General features: G+C 42.7%; 1 protein-coding gene across 1 annotated transcript in view; it reads right to left on the bottom strand.

Moving 5' to 3' along the window:
* STAC (SH3 and cysteine rich domain) overlaps positions 1-15,547 on the bottom strand; it is a gene marked incomplete at its 5' end in the record, with an annotated part of 81,121 nt that overhangs the window by 38,445 nt on the left and 27,129 nt on the right. The window contains one exon of the mRNA XM_079948257.1: positions 6,934-7,210. Within this exon, the coding sequence (XP_079804383.1) occupies positions 6,934-7,210 (277 nt within the window). The remainder of the gene's footprint in view (positions 1-6,933; positions 7,211-15,547) is intronic.

The raw sequence follows: 15,547 nt of genomic DNA, 5'->3' as shown, positions 1-15,547 counted from the left end.
GGCATTTTGGGAGAGCTAAGGAGTTGACCCTATAAATTAAATTTCTCAAAACTAACATATTTGTGTTTTTTTCTCCCATTCTGTGATCATTAGTTATCATCCAGAATGTGTCTTCTAGGTCCTGATGGATTAAAAAAAAAAAAAATCCCCAGTCGAAACAACTCAATGTGTTCTTGCATGTAGGCATGCTAAAAACAAGCTTAAAATTAGAACTTATTTCCCAGGGACATATCTTTCTTTGGAAACAGCATTAAAAAAGGAAGCATTAGGAGTGAGCTATCTTCTCTGGAGACTTAAAAAAAAAGAAAGAAAAAAGCAGCAGCAACAACAAACGCTAATAGTTTCCCACAATTAACCTATGCTGCTCTCCATCAGTTTCAGCATAGCTTAGCTCACTTGTTTCAGCTGTAGAAGACTTTCTAGCCGGCCCACAAGAGTTGCCCCACATCTGAAACTGTAGGTGTACTGTTATCTTGCATGTAACTAAAGAAGGCAGGAAGATGGCTCTTGTAAGCAACTGCCCCCCCACACACACGTACACAAACACAATATGAAAGTGCAGAAAAAGTGCCAAAAGTGGCATGAACTGTATCAATTTATGTGGAACTAAAAGGGTTAGGACAGCAAACAGGGAGAGAGACTTAGAGTAGCATTTGCACATTTCTGTTTCCGAGCACCATTCAAAGTGTTGGTGCTGACCTTTAAAGCCCTAAACGGCCTCGGTCCAGTATACCTGAAGGAGCGTCTCCACCCCCATCATTCTGCCCGGACGCTGAGGTCCAGCGCCGAGGGCCTTCTGGCGGTTCCCTCATTGCGAGAAGCAAAGCTACAGGGAACCAGGCAGAGGGCCTTCTCGGTAGTGGCGCCCACCCTGTGGAACGCCCTTCCAGCAGATGTCAAAGCGATAAACAACTACCTGACATTCAGAAGACATCTTAAGGCAGCCCTGTTCAGGGAAGTTTTTAACATGTGATTTTACTGTATTTTTGGTTTTTATGGAAGCCGCCCAGAGTGGCTGGGAAGGCCCAGCCAGATGGGCGGGATATAAATAATAAATTATTATTATTATTATTATTATTATTATTATTATTTCTAGCATTGCAGGGGGTTACACTAGATCATGGGTAGGGAACCTAAGGCCCGGGGGCCAGATCCGGCCCAATCACCTTCTAAATCCGGCCAGTGGATGGTCCGGGAATCAGTGTGTTTTTACATGAGTAGACTGTACAATGAGTAGAATGAGTACAACTAATCCAGAATGCGGCAGCTAGACTGGTGACTGGGAGCGGCTGCTGAGACCACATAACACTGGTCTTGAAAAATCTACATTGGCTCCCAGTACGTTTCCAAGCACAATTCAAAGTGTTGGTGCCGACCTTTAAAGCCCTAAATGATCCAGTGCCGAGGGCCTTCTGGCGGTTCGCTCATTGCGAGAAGTGAGGTTACAGGGAACCAGGCAGAGTGCCTTCTCGGTAGTGGCACCCGCCCTGTGGAACACCCTCCCACCAGATGTCAAAGAGAAAAACAACTACCAGATTTTTAGAAGACATCTGAAGGCAGCCCTGTTTAGAAAAGCTTTTAATATTTAACAGACCACTGTATTTTATGGACTATGCAGAATTAGACAAATTAACAGGAAGGATTCGAAACCGGTGGGACCAGAAATTTACCGAAGACTAGAGTAAATTTACGAACTATATGAAAAGTATTTGTGATGATCAGACGACGTTTGTAGGTTTGCAAGAAGTTATGTGAGGAGTATTGTTGGAAATATTGTAAAAATGGAAAAGGGGAGATGATAAGTTAAGAGAGGTAAAGACAATATAAAATTAAGTAATGCATAAAAAGAGGTTAAGATGGAAGATCATCGGAGGTGCTGATGGAAGTCCAAAAAAAGTGTATTTGTAATAATTTGTGTGGTACGTTTTATAATTTGTATGTTAAAATTAATAAAAATGTATTTAAAAAAACAAAAAACAGAGCACTGTATTTTAATACTTGGTTGAAATATAGTCCGGCCCCCCACAAGGTCTGAGGGAGAGTGGACCGGCCCCCTGCTGAAAAAGTTTGTTGACCCCTGCACTAGATGACCCTCGGGTCCCTTCCATCTCTACAATTCTATGACAAAAGTAGAACACCTGCATCAAGGTAGAGTTAGCACCTATTCTGTTCAAAGTTCGGGGATGCAATGCTGAGTTAATGCAATACTAAGTTAAGTTAACTGATTAAAGTGCTTTTGACTGATTACAAAGGTGGGCTGGAGATTTACAGTGGTGCCTCACAAGACGAAAAGAATCCGTTCCGCGATTCTCTTTGTGTAGCGGTTTTTTCGTCTTGCGAAGCAAGCCCATTGACGGCTTAGCGGATTAGCGCTATTAGCGGCTTAGCGGCTTTTAGCGGCTTCTCGGCTTATCGGATCAGTTGATAAGCGGCTTAGCGGCTTAGAAAAAGGGGGGGGGGGAGGAAAAAAAACCTGCAGGAACTCGCAAGACATTTTCGTCTTGCGAAGCAAGCCCATAGGGAAATTCGTTTTGCGAAGTGCCTCCAAAACGGAAAACCCTTTCGTCTAGCGGGTTTTCCGTCTTGCGAGGCATTCGTCTTGCGGGGCACCACTGTACTGCCACACACAGTAAGTCTGGGCTCTCAAACTTCAGTGGCGCCCTGTGATTGTGTGCAAGGATGCCTATGTGGTCACCCATGAAACAGTTAATGCAGGGGAAGAAGGATTAGGAATAGAGTTCAAGTTCAAAACACAGATAAATATTCATACTTAAGGGCTCCTGCAGTCTTCATGAGAAAAATGGTTTATGCATCTCTGATAGTTTTCAATGATGGTTGTATTTTGAGGGGAGGGAGATCTAATTTATATTGCATAAAAGTGAAATGAAATTGCAATTGATTACATTGCAAAACGTAAAGTGAATGATTGCTCTTCCAGCTAAGGGGTGTCAAGAGAACATTCACCGAAGCAACAAGATATATTATGTAATTTTGCTTTTGAGTTCCTTCCTGATTCTGCTGCTCTAACCAGTTTTGAGTAGACGGATGTGCACCAAAACCTAACAATAAATTGGAGGGAATGTTTTTAGGGATTTGACACAAATGATGAGGCGCAGTATGCAAAGAATGTGTGGAAAGTGAAGATTTTTTCCATTCGAGTCACTACAGGAAATGGACTTCAGGAATAGCATGGGTTGTTTTTTTTGTTTTTAAAAAAAGGATATATTTTTTTCAGCACTTGTTTTCTTCAGCGGAAAACTGTCTGTACATAAAAACACTGCAGAAAAAGAAGGAAAGAAAAGGGGCCGAAGCACATCAAAGTAACAGCCTGATGTTTTGATGTGCTGGCTTTGCAGTTTCAGCCCAGACTGGCTCTTAAATTGTATCTTCCTGAAGAATCTCGACTCCTGCCTACCTCACCACCCCGAAAATACATTAACATGTTATCTCAAGGGTGAATGGAAAAATATGACTAAACTAAACCAAACCAGACTGGATCTAATGTTGGACAGGGCAGGCTAGGTGGTTGGGAATGATCATTAGCATTGCTCTTTTATATTCCTTGCAAGTTCTATATTATTAGCCGACAAATAAATCACATAATAAATCAGAACTAGTTTCAGCGAAAAAAAGAGAAAAAGACTCAAGTGGTCATAAAAATTCAGGGCTTTGGAACCTGCCTTGCATCCGCAAATACTCTGATTCTCAATTTTTTCCTTTGCAAAAACTGAATACAGTGGTACCTCAGGTTACATACGCTTCAGGTTACAGACTCCGCTAACCCAGAAATAGTGCTTCAGGTTAAGAACTTTGCTTCAGGATGAGAACAGAAATCGTGCTCCAGCGGCAGCAGGAGGCCCCATTAGCTAAAGTGGTGCTTCAGGTTAAGAACAGTTTCAAGTTAAGAACGGACCTCCGGAACGAATTAAGTATTTAACCCGAGGTACCACTGTACTCATTCAAAATATATGTGTATCTGAAGAAGTGTGCATGCACACAAAAGTTTATACCAAGAACAAACTTAGTTGGTCTCTAAGGTGCTACTGGACCAACACAGCTGACTACCAGAATCTGAATACTTATTGTTAACCGAGCTATTCTAACGGCCTGAGGAATTAGAATATTTCTCGGCTTCATGGAATGTTACCATCATGCATAATCTGTAGGCCTCAGTGGTATCCTGAATCCGTACATAACAAGGGTCTCAACATCTTGTACAGGAAATATTAAATACAGCATTCTCATTGTATCTGCCTCTTATTAGGGTAGGTTAGACAGCAAGGACATATCTGGTGAAAAACCAAGAAAACCCTTAGTTTTTTCTGAAACAAAGGGTAGGTTTACACTACTGCATTTTTCACACAATTATATTTGTCAGTACATGACGTATGGAGGGCCCTCCAGATGTTCAAGGGGAATTCTCATCATCTCTGGCCATTAGCCATGCTGGGTGGGGATTGTAAAAGTTGGAATCCCAAAACATCTGCAGGGTCAGGTGATATGTTGATACCCTATTTTGCATGGAGAATTTAATAGCACGAAGACCCAGAATTTATTCCTAAATAAACACAGCTTGTGCAGAATCCAGAACAAAAAGCTTTCACTCTTTTTGAAAGATAAGCACTTGTGGAATTGATTCAGGGATCTAGAATGTTTTGTTGGCATGCACAAACACAATTACACAAACATCATGGTTTTACATGTGTGTAATACATTTCTTTCTGTAGCCTCCAGATCCAGCCCTATATCTTCGTATTGAAGTTAACTTGCAGCCTTTTAAGTGCTTTATTGTTAAATATCCAGCATTCGCCTCCACTGGTGCAACTTTACTGTTTGTCTGCTTGCTTGGGGTGGTTCTGCAAAAACATTATTGTTCCACCACATCTTCCCCAGTTTCCATAATATTTGTGCATGCGTTTTATTTTGAAAGGGCTGAGTATGCCTCCAGACACATGTATGTAAAGGTCCGGGGGGTTGAAGGTTTTTAGAGTGCACTAATCAAAGCACTGCATTTTGTTGCATCTTCTCCTCTGTCCCCAGGCCTCATGGTTGCCATTCAGTTTATCCAACAACTGTTGTAATGATCCAACGGCAGTCCGAAAGACACCAGCTAAATTTATACATTGGTAAGAGTAAGAAGGATATTCTGGATATTCACTGAATCTTGGTTGAAAAGAATACTAAGAAAATATCCTTGTCTTCCAAAGCTCTTGCAAGTTTTTAAATTGCACACTTCAATTCAGGATATGTTTTATACATTTTTTATTCAAACTTGGATAGGGGAAAAGTATGCCCTCTTATCTTTGTAAATTTCAAACTCAAATGCGCTTCCACTGTTGCTGAAATTAACTTAAATATACAGAAAATATGTTAAAAGTACAAATTTCCCAATATATATTTGGGGATGGGGGGTTGTGGGGGGACATGTAGCTCTTGTTTTTCGAAAGTCTACAAAATGCTCTCCAAGATCGGAATTCCCTTGATATTAATTTGCTCAACTTGAAAAGCACCTGACGAACAGCTTGGTGAAATAAGTGCTGCATAAGATGTTTGGCACTTTGGGATTTCCACATTACCGCTGGCAGACAAATCATAAGTGGGCAAAGTTTTGCCTCCCTAGTTAGGGTAAAAGACCATTCAGTGAGACCATATCACAGAACAATCTTTGCCTAACCAGTACAGAAAACAGACTTATTTGTTTACATGAATCCTATCAGTGTGAGAACTTCCAAAATATGCTGAAGGAAGTATCTGCTTATGAAACCTTGTATCAGTTATCTTCAAGAGTATATTTATCGTTCCTCTTCCAGCTTCCTGCCAGATACCACTTCGTGGATTCCATCTCTCTTTCAACATCATTACAACTCTATGAAACTTTCCCATATCATATACTATTCTTTTCCTATAGAAGCATAGCTTCTAACAATCTTTAGGTTCTAGGACTATAGAAATACATTTTCAGAATTTGTAGATCATTAGGTTTATCAGGAGAAATGTTTGGTTAGCTCTGGCTAACATGCAGATACACCATAGTGCACAGATGACATAATGATTCCTATATAATTCCCCTTCTCTATACAATTATGACCTCCATCCAACGTCTCATGCAGCTCCTCACCCACCTTGGAAGAGCACAGTGGTTCTACTTTGTCACAATTGGCCAATGATCTAAGTCAGAAGATGGTTTTGAGTGATCAGATGCATTAACTAGTCCAATGGACTCCCATGTCAGCGAGGGGGAGATTAATAGAATATATTTTATGCCATCTTGTAGCAAAATCTTAACCACTAGGGTATGAAACTATTAGAATCATCCAGTGGCGAACAGCTGATCTGCACAGCAAAGATATCATAACCACCATGCCTATGGCTCAAGAACTTGTTTATGAGATGTCTAGCAAGTAAAATACATAATAAATAAATATTACACCTCTGATTAGTCTAGAATGCTCTGATGTCACAGAAGGGTGGGCTAGCCAGGCATCTGAAAAATTTCATTTCTAAATTTCATGAATGTTTCTGAAAATTAAACTGCATAAATATTGTCTACAGGCCTAAGCTTTCAAGTGACATCTTAATTGGTGCAAACTGCTTGATTGGGTCCAAAGGCTTGCAATAATTTCAGACCGATAGCATTTGCTGCTTAAGCCTCAGATGTGATATTATAATGAAAAGCTTACATAGTTATTAGATTCCTATTTATATTATTCTGCACACTTATAAGACTCAGAGCTCTAGAATTCTCAAGGGACAGCAAACCCTTCTATCATGATAAATACATAAAAGGAAATGGATCCTTTGGACAAAATTTAGCCTAGAGGTCTTGCATGCACATTTTAAAAGATTCAAATAATCAGCCCAAGTTTTCTTTATCACATTCTGGAAAATACCATTGTACATTAGGTGCTTGGGAAGAAGCAAAACAATTCTTACCTACAATCATGTGGTTGCAGATGTCACAGAACGTAGGTTTTTTGAATATGTGCTCCTGGAAAACGTGAGTCTTGTTGCTTTCCTGTTGGTGTTGGACTATGGTGGGAGTAGATGTCTGACTTTCAGAGGCTGAGAGTTGACCAGTTCTGGGGCTGATTTCTGATAGCAAATCTACCTGCAACTTCATGTCACTGTTTGTCCGCTGGAAAAAGTTGTCTGCACTTTTACTCCGTAAACTTTTGGTCTTGAAAGACAGCGATCGTTTCAGTTTCTGGAGCTGCAATGCGACAAAACATTGTTCAAATAGCAAAGCTCATAGTATGATCAGATTCCTAATGACATGCAATTCTTGCTGACCTTAGTTGCATACAATGAACGTAATTCCAGTTACTGGAATTTGAATACAATCCAGACTGATGAGCAGCTTTGCATTGCCCCAACAATGCATTGCATATGTGCCAATTTAGAAATGGTTACTATGATTTAAGTGACACACTCCACTGGGAAGTTCACTGTGCAAATTTTAGTGAAATCCACGGGAGTCGTCTCCTCTTGTGCAGTTCCCATTCTTTTCAATGGGATGATTTTCCTGTTGGATTTTGCTCTTTATATTACCGTATTTTTTGCTCTATAGGACGCACCCGACCACAGGACGCACCTTGTTTTAGAGGGGGAGAACAAGGGGAAAAAAATTCTTCCCCTTCCATTTCTCCTCCCGCCTCGCTGAAGGGGCGCTGTGCAGCTCTCCCTATCTGCTGAAGCCAGGAGACTCTTGCTCTCCCAGCTTCAGCAAAAGGAACGTGAAGACTGCGGAGCGCAGCGGGAACTCGCGCTGCGCTCTGAAGGCTTCAGGCGGCTATCCCTGAAGCCTGGAGAGTGAGAGGGTCGGTGCGCACCAACCCCTCTTGCTCTCCAGGCTTCAGCAAAAGCAACGCGAAGCCAAGGAGCGCGGAGGGAACGCTCCCTCTGCACTTCAGAGGCTTTGCGTTGCTATCACTGAAGCCAAGGAGCCTGCATTCGCTGTATAGGACGCACACACATTTCCCCTTAATTTTTGGAGGGAGAAAAGTGCGTCCTATAGAGCGAAAAATACGGTATTTGGGTTTTTTTTTTCTATTGTGGGAGAGGCCACACATAGCCAGAAATAGAACCTGCACCATTTTGTCATGCTTCTCCATGACAAAATGACATCAAGCAGGTAATGATGGCCACCTCTGAAGTCACAGGGGAAAGGCCATAGTTCAGTAGTAGAGCATTGCTGTGCATTCAGAAGGTCCCAGGTTTGATTCCTAGGAGAGACTCTTGACTGAAACCTTGAAGATCTGCTGCCAAGGAGTGGACAGTCCTGAGTAAGAGAAGGACCAATGGTCTTACTGAGTTAAGACAACTTCCTGTGTCATATGTGTTCACAAGTATGGGAAGAGACACATTCCTAGGGACTTTTGGTCACATTCAAAAATGCTGTCTACTGCATCACACACCCCATTAACTCCCTTCCTAAACACACAAGCACCACTGAGTTCTTAATTTAAGGATTTTTGAGATGAAAATAAATAATAGGACAAGGCAATAAACAGTGTCCTCCATCTTGTGTTTCCAGTCCCTTGGCTCGTCTTCTCAGAGAGTTTTGCAGCCAGCTTTCTTCATTCCTCCAGTGGGAGCGCTGAGCTTCATAACTAATCACCTGCCTACCACTGAAAGTGCTCCTGCAGAAATCAAGACTCATTATCATTCCCCCTCGTTTGAAAACCAGAATTGCAGTTGCACAAGGTGACATTCATTATTGATTTGCCATCCATTCCCACCATGCCACATGAGGTTAATTAAGTGGTAAACATTATTCTTCTTCTACCAGGGAGCGAAACTAAGCAGTACAACTAAGTGCTTGTTTTTCTAAATAACAACCCTCTTGCTGGCTCAGCAATAGGCCCCGAGAAACTAATTTAATGCTATAAGCTCAGTTTCAGACATAACATGATTTGCTAATTAATTCCACAGAAGCCATTTGCCCGAATGTACAAAAAGGCTAGGTTGTTTCTGGGCACAAAAGGAGGACCAGGGCAAATGGACTATGGATTAATCTTCGCAATAGCTTCTATCAGAGTAATCCTTCCCATTACTTTAGGCCAGCCTTTGCCAACCGGTGCCCTCCAGCTATTTTGGACTACAATTCTCTTCAGCCCCATCTGTCATGGCTTATAGTCCAAAACACCTGATGGACATCAGGTCAGGTGAGGCTGCTTTAGGCAACCATGTCAGTTATTGCTTCAGTTGCAAGCAGGTTGTAGACTTGGACAGGATGGGAAGCATAAGGACCCAGTCTTCCTGTTACTCCCCCCCCCGTCAGAAACTAATCTGAAGGACGCAAAAGCCGCCAATACAGGGAGAGTTTGCACATCTCCTGGGTGGAGAGATGTGGAAGCAAGATAGAAATGTGGAGAAACAGTAGACAGAGGGCCTTGCACTTCTTCCTTCTGTAACATTACGATGCCCAGGGTTGACCTCACTGGTGGAGGAACCCATTTACCAGTAGGTTTTCCTTAGAGAACTTCCTCAGAGAAGTTTGTTCCTGAGAACAAGGACCCTGTTGCCACTCAATGCCCTTTTATGTAGCAATGACCCTTGGCCAAGAAAGCCCGTCTACAGAACACACCAAACCACTGCACTTCAAAAACTGACCCATTGCTAATTAGTGTTGGGTTTCCCCCTTCTTTCTCTTATGAGTTCTTTTCAAGAAGTGATGTGCTTCCAGCAGGAAGCACATGCCTAGCGTAGAAGTCCTCCTTTGCCTCCGCCTGCTCTGGCAATCGCCTGATCAGCGAAAGCTGTCTTTGGAATCAAGAGTACATCAGTCTACCCATGGTGCAACCGAAAACCTTCGGGTACATGCATTTCCACATGCCAGCCTTGGGTTTGTATGAAAGGGAGAAATGTGCAAATATTTCCACTGTGCAGAGATAACTGAGCGAACACCTAGTCTGGGAGGGACCTAGGAAGCTCCCTTACAGTGGGTCAGGCTGATTGTCCTCCTAGTCCAATATTATCTACTCTAGCTGGCATGGGCTCTCTGGGGAGTCTGGAAGAAAGTGACCTCCAGGGGCAGCGCAAAACATTTTGCTGCTTGAGGCAGATGGCGCGACTAGTTCCCATATCAAGGTAGAGAAGCAAGTCTTGAATGAAAGAAGAAGAAAGGCTGAGACAGTAAAACCCCACAACTGCCTCTCCATGGGAGTGAAATTACAACAGTAAAGTAAATATTGTGCTGCCTCTTCCTGGCAGCCTAAATCGGCTGCCACAGTCTGCCTAATGGTAGAGTCTTTCCCTGGGTCTTCCACACATCTCTAGCAGCCCAGGATCCCTTTAATCTGCATATGCCAGGGACTGTTAACCTGGGATGTTGAGCACGCAAACCATGGGCTCTGCCTCAAAGCTCTCTATCTGGAAAGTTGCTGTCAGTCGATATTGAGCTAGATGAACCATTGGTTTGACTGGATATAAGGCAGCTTCCACTAACTACTTTGGGTCTCTCCCCAAGTGAGCAGTTTCTGACACTTAAGTAAATGGTTACTGAAAAATAATTCAACTGAAGGGTGCAGTGGTTTAATGAATTAACTCCTTTTCTTACAGGCAGAAAAGGTAGTTTCTTCAAAGTAGGACACCAGCTGGATGTTGCTTTTGATACAGTTTCGTTTGCCTGAAACTTACGATGAATAGTATCCAAAGAAGTACCACTATATTGGTTTATTGGAGTACAGCAGATCCTCGAGTGGCTTTAAAAAATTTCCTTGCAATAATAATCATAATAATACTTTATTATTTCTACCCCGCCATTCTAGGTACCATCTGGTACGCAGGCTGAGACCCTACCTGCCTGCGGACCGCCTCGCCAGAGTGGTGCATGCTCTGGTTATCTCCCGCTTGGACTACTGCAATGCGCTCTATGTGGGGCTACCTTTGAAGGTGACCCGGAAACTACAACTAATCCAGAACGCGGCAGCCGGACTGGTGACTGGGAGCAGCTGCCGACCTACATTGCCTCCCAGTACGTTTCCGAGCACAATTCAAAGTGTTGGTACTGACCTTTAAAGCCCTAAACGGCCTCAGTCCAGTATACGTGAAGGAGCGTCTCCACCCCCATTGTTCTACACTGAGGTCCAGCACCGAGGGCCTTCTGGCGGTTCCCTCACTGCGAGAAGCCAAGTTACAGGGAACCAGGCAGAGGGCCTTCTCGGTAGTGGCGCCCTCCCTGTGGAACGCCCTCCCACCAGATGTCAAAGAGAACAACAACTACCAGACTTTTAGAAGACATCTGAAGGCAGCCCTGTTTAGGGAAGCTTTTAATGTTTGAAATGTATTACAGTATTTTAATATTTTTTTGGAAATGGCCCAGAGTGGCTGGGGAAGCCCAGCCAGATGGGCGGGGTATAAATAAATGAATAAATGAATAAATAAATAAATAATTATAGGTGGCTACCAACAAAATATTAAAAATACAATAAAACACTGAACATTAAAAACTATCCTAAACAGGGCTGCCTTCGAGTGTCTTCTAAAAGTCAGATTGTTGTTTCTTTCCTTGAAATCTGATGAAATGTTAAGCTTGATTTGAGGCAAGCAAAGCTTCTGGGATCAGGTGTAAGCAAAGCTTCTTGTTTGTAGTGACAGAGCAGGGTTATATACATTTGGGGGCATTCCCGTTCATGGGTTTGATTTGAAAGGAATAATCATGGGGGCGGGGAGGGGATTGAACACAGAGAAATCCTACTTGAAAGCATTAGGTGATCCTAGCAAACTGGCTGCAGTGATCTACCCTGGCCCTCGATCCCCTGGCAGAATGCTAAGAGCATCCGCCATTTTTTTTAAATGGCGAACTGTTAATCCTGACATAGTACACGGTGAAGTTTCAAAGACTGCACTGTCAGAGTAACTTCAAGCATATCTGGGTGAGGTACTTTCATCTCCAGTAATTGCTGTTAAGGTGAGGGGAGAGACTCCATCAGGCAAGGCCTTCTTCTACCTGCCTTGCCCCACCCTCCAGTCTCTGCTTCTCAATTTGTATTGTATTCTTTTATGCACTGTGGCTTGCCATTGTTTTATTGATTGTAGTTTTGAAATTATTTATTGTAATTGTTAAGAGTGGGTTTCTGTTAAATTTTTATATGCTGATATTATTATTCTATACTATTCTAATGATTGTTGAATGCTACTTTTAATTGATGTAGATTGCTTATTTTAAAGCTGTTTTATTATCACATTTCTGTATTGTATTTGATAAGGTGTACATTCTTTGTTTCTTCAGCTTGTAAACCGCCTTGAGTATTGTAAGATAGAAAGGCGGTATGCAAATTAAAGGGACGTGGGTGGTGCTGTGGGTTAAACCACAGAGTCTAGGACTTGCCGATCAGAAGGTCGGTGGTTCGAATCCCCGCTACGGGGTGAGCTCCCGTTGCTCGGTCCCTGCTCCTGCCAACCTAGCAGTTCAAAAGCACGTCAAAGTGCAAGTAGATAAATAGGTACCACTACGGCGGGAATGTAAACAGCGTTTCTGTGCGCTGCTGTGGTTCGCCAGAAGTGGCTTAGTGATGCTGGCCACATGACCCGGAAGCTGTACGCCGGCTCCCTCGGCCAATAAAGTGAGATGAGCGCCGCAACCCCGGAGTCGGCCACGACTGGTCCTAATGGTCAGGGGTCCCTTTACCTTTACACAAATTAAAAGTGATGATGATGATGAAGGTGGGACAGAGCAGTGGAGCCATCCTCTCGACACCTGCATTGCTGCAGCTTACGGGAGTGGGGAAGGGTTGCAGTGAGTTCCTTGGTATAACCTTTAAGCCTCCACAACCTAGTACCTGAATCACTTCAGGACAGCCTCTCATACATTCTCCCACACTGATTAAGATTCCGCACTGGGTGTCTTGGCTCTCCGTTCCATCACTTTGAGAGCTGTATGAACTGAGCTCCAGCAAGGAGCAGGCCTTTATTGGTAGAGGCTCTGGGGCTGTAGAATGGCTTTGTAGGGGAGATTTTTGCAAAACACACTTCTGATCATGCATTCAGCAGGGGATGCGTGATCTTTGGTCAAACGGAAGCTGAAATCGGCGAAGATGGGAATTACATTTGCTTCAGGTTCTCGTTCTCCTTTTCTAACTTGCTGTCCTTAATAGGGAATGTTTTGATTTCAGTTTTGGTTGTTAAGCTGTCTGCAGCATGGAATGAGATGGGCTGGAAAGGCTTTAAATAAATAAATAAGTGTTATTACCGAGGTTGCTATTAAAAATAGATAAATAAATCCCGTGACTCGCCATCCTAGAAAAATCATCAAGTTTTGAAAGCTCATAATATTTCCTGTCCATTTTTCTTCTGGTTTGCTTTCCTCTGCGATGCACATCAGTCACACTTTGACCTTACCGGTATGTGCCCCAGGCGGAAATTTCCCTTTTTAAATTATTAACAAAATAAAATGTGGGGTTCTAGTGAGTCGCTTACCAATCTTGGAATGATAAAGCTGCGATCAAGCAGAATTATTGGCAGGCAATGAATAAAGATGTGGCTTTGGATCCTCCTGCTGTGCTGTTTCAACAATGTGCAAGTAAGCAAGGCAACCTATGCTTCAGAAAACAAGGGAGGACTCTATTTCCAACTTTGCAGAGGACTGAATTCAGACAGCAGAACACCATGCTTACACCAAGCCATCACACTAGCCTGCCATCAACTTCCCCTACCTTGGTAAAGAAGGTAAAGGCAAAGGACCCCTGGACAGTTAAGTCCGGTCAAACCTGACTATGGGGTGTGGCGATCATCTCGCTTCAGACAGAGGGAGCCAACATTTGCTGCAGTACAGTTTTCTGGGTCTGAGGGACAGAATGGCTAAACCACTTTTGGTGCATGGAAACACCATTTACCTTCCCGCTGTAGTGGTACCTATTTATCTACTCATGTTGGTATGCTTTCAAACTGTCAGGTTGGCAGGAGCTGGACAGAGCAACGGGAGCTCACCCCATCACGCGGATTCAATCTGCCGACCTTCTGATCGGCAAGCCCAAGGGGCTCAGTGGTTTCGGCCACAGTGCCACCCGCTCCCTACCTTAGTTTTGACTCACATTTGTGACAAAGTACAGATCCCACAGAGGAAAGAATTTTCATACTGCGAAAGAACTCTAAAAGAAAACACTAGTGGAGATATCCAAGTCATTATAGATAACTGTGTGTGTGTGTGTGTGTGTGAGAGAGAGATATATAGTCAGTGTGGTCTAGTGGGTAGAGTGTCAGTAATAATAATCATAAGAGGAAAGCACTTATTTGGGGGAAAGCTCAGTGGCCACAGTGTTCATGTTTAAGCAACCACTAACGTTTGAAGCCGTCATCTGGAATCAAATAACCAGAACAGATTTTTCCATAAATCTTCACAGGAACCACCGCTTGTTATGATTTTAAAATGTCCAAATATCAAACCATTAGGAAACAAACTCAGTCTAAATTTCTCACCCACTGTATCCTCAAAACAAATACATTTAAAGTCAAACCCCCTCATTTTGTTTGTTCCGATGAAATTGATATAACATTTCACGCATTATAAATAATGAAAGGTATTAAGAAAATTGGATTCACTCACCCACTCATTTCTTTTCCTTCTCCCCCCCCCCCAGAAGCCAGCTTTGTTTACTGGATTTTTAGAGTAAAAACGCAGCATTGAAAAATTTCTATAGCCATTGCCAGCTAAATGTCCACCCTCCTCTGAGTGATAGGACATTATTTTCTTTAAGCTTTTCTGAGATGCATGCAAAATAATCTGAATCTTGCATTGCAATAATAATAATAATAATAATAATCCACACCAACATTTATCTGCAAGCTTGAAATGTGTCAGGTAAACAGTTTATTACTATGGAAACTAAAGCATTTCCAATTTAAAGTACCGTATTTTTCGCTCTATAACACGCACCCGGCCATAACACGCACGTAGTTTTTAGAGGAGGAAAATCCGTAGGCATGCCACCCGTAGGCATTTCCTCCATAACACGCACAGACATTTCCCCTTACTTTCTAGGAGGAAAAAAGTGAGTGTTATGGTACAAAAAATACGGTAATTGTTAATACACCAATGTTACTCTAACTCACCTATCCCTTTTAGAGACACAGAGGTCCTGTTTGGCCACCACTCTAAATCAGGATTCCTCATCCTGGCACCCTCCATATGTTTTGGGCTCAACTCCATCATTCTTGACCATGCTGACCAGGACAGATGGGAACTGTAGGCCATAGCCTGTTTTAAACTATAGTTTAGTGTGATGTGAATGACTAGGAAAAGAGCTGCAGCAAGGTATGGGGTCGTGTTTCTGCTTCTCCTTAATCTTTGCTGGTTGTGACTTTTGAACCAAGAAACTGCGGTTAATGCTAACTATGGTCTGGTTAACCAAGCCAGATGCATAAACCATGGTTTGAAGTTATCTGTTTCAACCAAACTGTAGTTAACAATAGTTTGCTGGTTCGGACAAAAGTGGAAGTGTGAGATTCCAAATGCCTCTTCTTGGCTACGCTAGAGAAAGTGAGGGGAGTGGAGAGCATGCAAACCCAAGGTTCAGTGCTGCTCATTCTGGCTCATTCAAAATTAGCC

The sequence above is a fragment of the Podarcis cretensis genome (genome assembly GCF_951804945.1).
Source record: "Podarcis cretensis genome assembly, chromosome: 12".
Taxonomy (NCBI): Eukaryota; Metazoa; Chordata; class Lepidosauria; order Squamata; family Lacertidae; genus Podarcis; species Podarcis cretensis.
Note: the sequence above shows the minus strand (reverse complement) of the source record. Positions and strands in the feature narration are given on the sequence as shown.